At 54.6% G+C, this 3405-nt stretch overlaps 1 protein-coding gene across 1 annotated transcript in view; it reads left to right on the forward strand.

Moving 5' to 3' along the window:
• The window catches only part of HPSE2 (heparanase 2 (inactive)), a 98289-nt gene that overhangs the window by 82870 nt on the left and 12014 nt on the right, over positions 1–3405 (forward strand). Inside the window, exons 7-8 of the mRNA XM_009073539.1 lie at positions 572–678; positions 1703–1817. Of these exons, the coding sequence (XP_009071787.1) occupies positions 572–678; positions 1703–1817 (222 nt within the window). The remainder of the gene's footprint in view (positions 1–571; positions 679–1702; positions 1818–3405) is intronic.

The following is a 3405-nucleotide window of genomic DNA, read 5'->3' on the forward strand; positions in this document are numbered from 1 at the left end:
ATATCCCACCTGTGCCAGGGGCCCTGTGAGTGGCAGAGCAGACCCTGCTCAGACATGGAACTGACTATCTGTGCCTAGAGGCGTCCCACTGCTTTCTCCTTTCCTCCATGTGTCTCCAGTATATGACCCAGTGCTCCCATGCCACAGAGCTGTTTGGGCTTGGGGACTCTCTCCATATCCCCATGCAAAGTGGACTGGCAGCCACCTTGCATGGGGATATGGAGAGCTGAGGTGACAGCCGGGCAGTCTGTGGGACAGAGTGCATGGGAAAACTACAGGGGAAGAGCATTGTCCAGAACTGGGAAAACAAGAGCATGTTTGGAGCAGCTCCAGAACATGGGTAGTGGACATGTGGCAGTGGCAGAAGAGATTGAGGAATAGTGTCCCACCACCCAGCCATGGTGAAGATGCACAGTGACCATGCCAGGGCCAGGCAGGCACTGACTGCCCAGCAGCACCATCACCAAAGGCCTCTATAGGTCTTCCCAGAGCATAGAACAGGAGATGTTTGCCTTGGCTTTAAATCACAGGTTCACCAAAGTAATTTTGATTGCTTTTTCCTCCTACGCAGGTAGTGAGCACATACACACCAGGGAAGAAGATCTGGCTGGAAGGTGTTGGCACGACCTCAGCTGGAGGCATGAACAACCTCTCCGATTCCTATGCGGCCGGGTTCCTGTGAGTGACGCTGGCTTGCCAGCACCAGGGCACTGCCACCCCCATGGGCTCTAAAGGCTCAGGTGCTGCAAAGCCACTGCAGCTTGGAGAGGGCAAGCTCCGTGCCCAGAGACCCCACCTGTACCCTTCTCAGTATTCCCTAGCAGCCTGGGTATTACTTTATCCATTGTATCCCTATTACCTCTCCTTAGCTCTGCTTTCCTGTAGGTGTCCCATCCTCTGGTATACTTAAAGAAGCACAGGGGACCACACTGGATTCTATGCTGGTACCCGCACTATGCCTGAAGGGCATGGGCATGGACAGGAGGTGTAACTCAAGCACACCAGCTCTGGAATCCAGGTCTGGCATCCCAAGAGGCTTTCCTCACTTAGCAACTCGGGATTGCCCAGGCCTGCTCCTGCTCTGTGTTTTCGGTTCAGACTGTGGCCATGTGCCCTTGCATGCATCCACTTTCAAGGCACCTGCTCAGGGAAGTGCTCATCTGGTCTCAGCTCTGGAAACCATTTTCTCTCCTTTGAAGTTACAACAATTCCTGGCTCCTGGAGCTTGCCTACTGGCACAGCCCCATAGCCCAGGCACACTGCTGCAAAGCCCCCATTCAGATCTTCAGATCTGGCCATGATCACAAAAGGTGGAGGAAGATTACCCAGGCTTTTCAGGAAAGCTCAGGGATATGGCTGGGGTAGCAGGGCTGTGGCAGGCTGTGAAGGTCAGAGGCCTCGACTGGGGCATATGAGAAGACAGGTTGGTGCAAAGGTCTGGTCCCCCTGCTCAGACAGCAGGTGCAGGGTGTTGGCAGCCTGGGGGAGCACTCTGGGCTCTGGGCAGAGGGCTGAGATATTGATATGCACACAGGGGCTCAGGCACAGTGTTGGGACAAACAAGCTGGACACAGCTGGGGCAGAGGAGGTGCTGAGAGCAGGAATCAGGCTGGGTGCATGAGAGCAGCTGTGCTACTTGAGCCAGGTGGTCCCTCCATGGCGCACCCTCATGGTGCCCTGACTCTGTTCCCTCTGTCCCTAGGTGGCTGAACACGCTGGGCTTGCTGGCCAGCCAGGGCATCGATGTGGTGGTGCGGCACTCCTTCCTCGACCATGGCCACAACCACCTGGTGGACCAGAACTTCAACCCTTTGCCAGTAGGTCTGCCTGGGGGCATCATGCTGGCTCTGGCTTCACCTCAGACATTTGGGGGGATTCTCTCCTTGTGGCCTTTCTGAACTCTGCTGGAAAATGAATTTTCCAGATCTCTTTCTTGCAGTATTAATAGAAGTTGTTAGTTCATGTCAAATGCAATGTGTTGGAGGCACATGGGAGAGCAGTACCTCTGTAGCTGAAACATCATCTTGTGCCCAATGTCAGTAACATAGGAGGAAGGCGGGTGCCACTGAGGGGTGCCAGTGCAGGCTGTGGAGTTGGAGGGACTGATGTGGCAGGACCACCACGCATGGCATGGGGCAGGCAGATGGATCACTAGTGGTGAGCTGACCTGGGGGAAGCCACGCTGCAGCCTCAGCACCTGACTTCAGATCTCTAGAAACCAAGGTGAAAGGCATTCCTAGCTTCACAGTGAGCAGCAGCCCTCATCAGTGCCCCACAACATCCCTTGCTCTTCAGAAACACCTGGGCAGAGGGGAACACCCAGCACACATGGTGCTGATAAAGAAACCATATGAAAAACCCTGTTAAAAGTAACAGGTTTCCTTCTCCTGCTGGGGCTAGTAAATATGCTGCCTTGTAAGCAGAGAGCCTGGCGGAGTGGCTAGGTGCTCTGCATCTCCCCTAGAAGGGATTTATTGGTCCATGACCCAGGAGACACTGCCAGTGCTCTGGGATTTCCTGTTGGAGCAGTGCAGAACCCTGACACTGTGACCCTGCCTTTGATGCTGCACTGGGATCTCAGGGGGGTGGCTTCAGAGGAGTAGAGGCTGAGGGATTTGTACTTCAGTCAACTCTACCTACTCAGCAGATGAAAACAGCATCCCTGTGACAGCATTCCTGAGCATCAGGGGAGGATGCAGGAGGTGTTGGTGACAAAAGGTCTGTGCTAACCCTCTGAGCATGGCCTGGTGGGCGGCTCCAGAGAGCATGGAGCAGGAGAGCATGGTCCCCTGCCTGTGCTGCTCTGGGTATCTCCTGGAGAACCTTGGACTGCTTCCATATGCAGCTTTCCAGCAAATGTACCTGCCAGCTCTGGGCCTGAGCTGGGAGGAGCCTGTGGGGCTCTGAACTTTGTTTGAGATGAATCTGAGCCTGCGGCAAGTGCTTGATGAATTTCTTTTGAAGAGTCAATTCCCCTGGCCCCCAATCTCCCCCTTCCCCATGGTTCAGGGCCCCCATGGATTGCTTCTGGCTGGACAGGTGCAGGCCAGCTCTTACCTGCTGGGTGCACAAGGGTAGCGGGTGGCTGTGGTCAGCATTCCTGGCACAGCGGCGCAAAGGGTGGCTCATAGCCAGCTCTCTCCCAGGACAGCAGGGCAGCGGCACAAGAGCTGCTGGAGCAGGCATGCAGTTAGGAATGGGACTAAAGCCAGGGAAGGAGTTAGAGGAATAAACCTCGGGCTGTTAAACACAATGGAAGTCTTTAAATTGGATTTTGCTGTTGTTCTAAAGATAAGTCTCCCAATAAGTTAGATGCCAATCTTCATCATCTCTCCCATATGCTCCAGCGCTGATCCCATGTCCTAAAACTGTGTTCCTGCACAAACTCTGGGGGGTGCTTCCCCA

Source organism: Acanthisitta chloris, unplaced genomic scaffold (genome assembly GCF_000695815.1).
Source record: "Acanthisitta chloris isolate BGI_N310 unplaced genomic scaffold, ASM69581v1 scaffold17254, whole genome shotgun sequence".
Classification (NCBI taxonomy): domain Eukaryota; kingdom Metazoa; phylum Chordata; class Aves; order Passeriformes; family Acanthisittidae; genus Acanthisitta; species Acanthisitta chloris.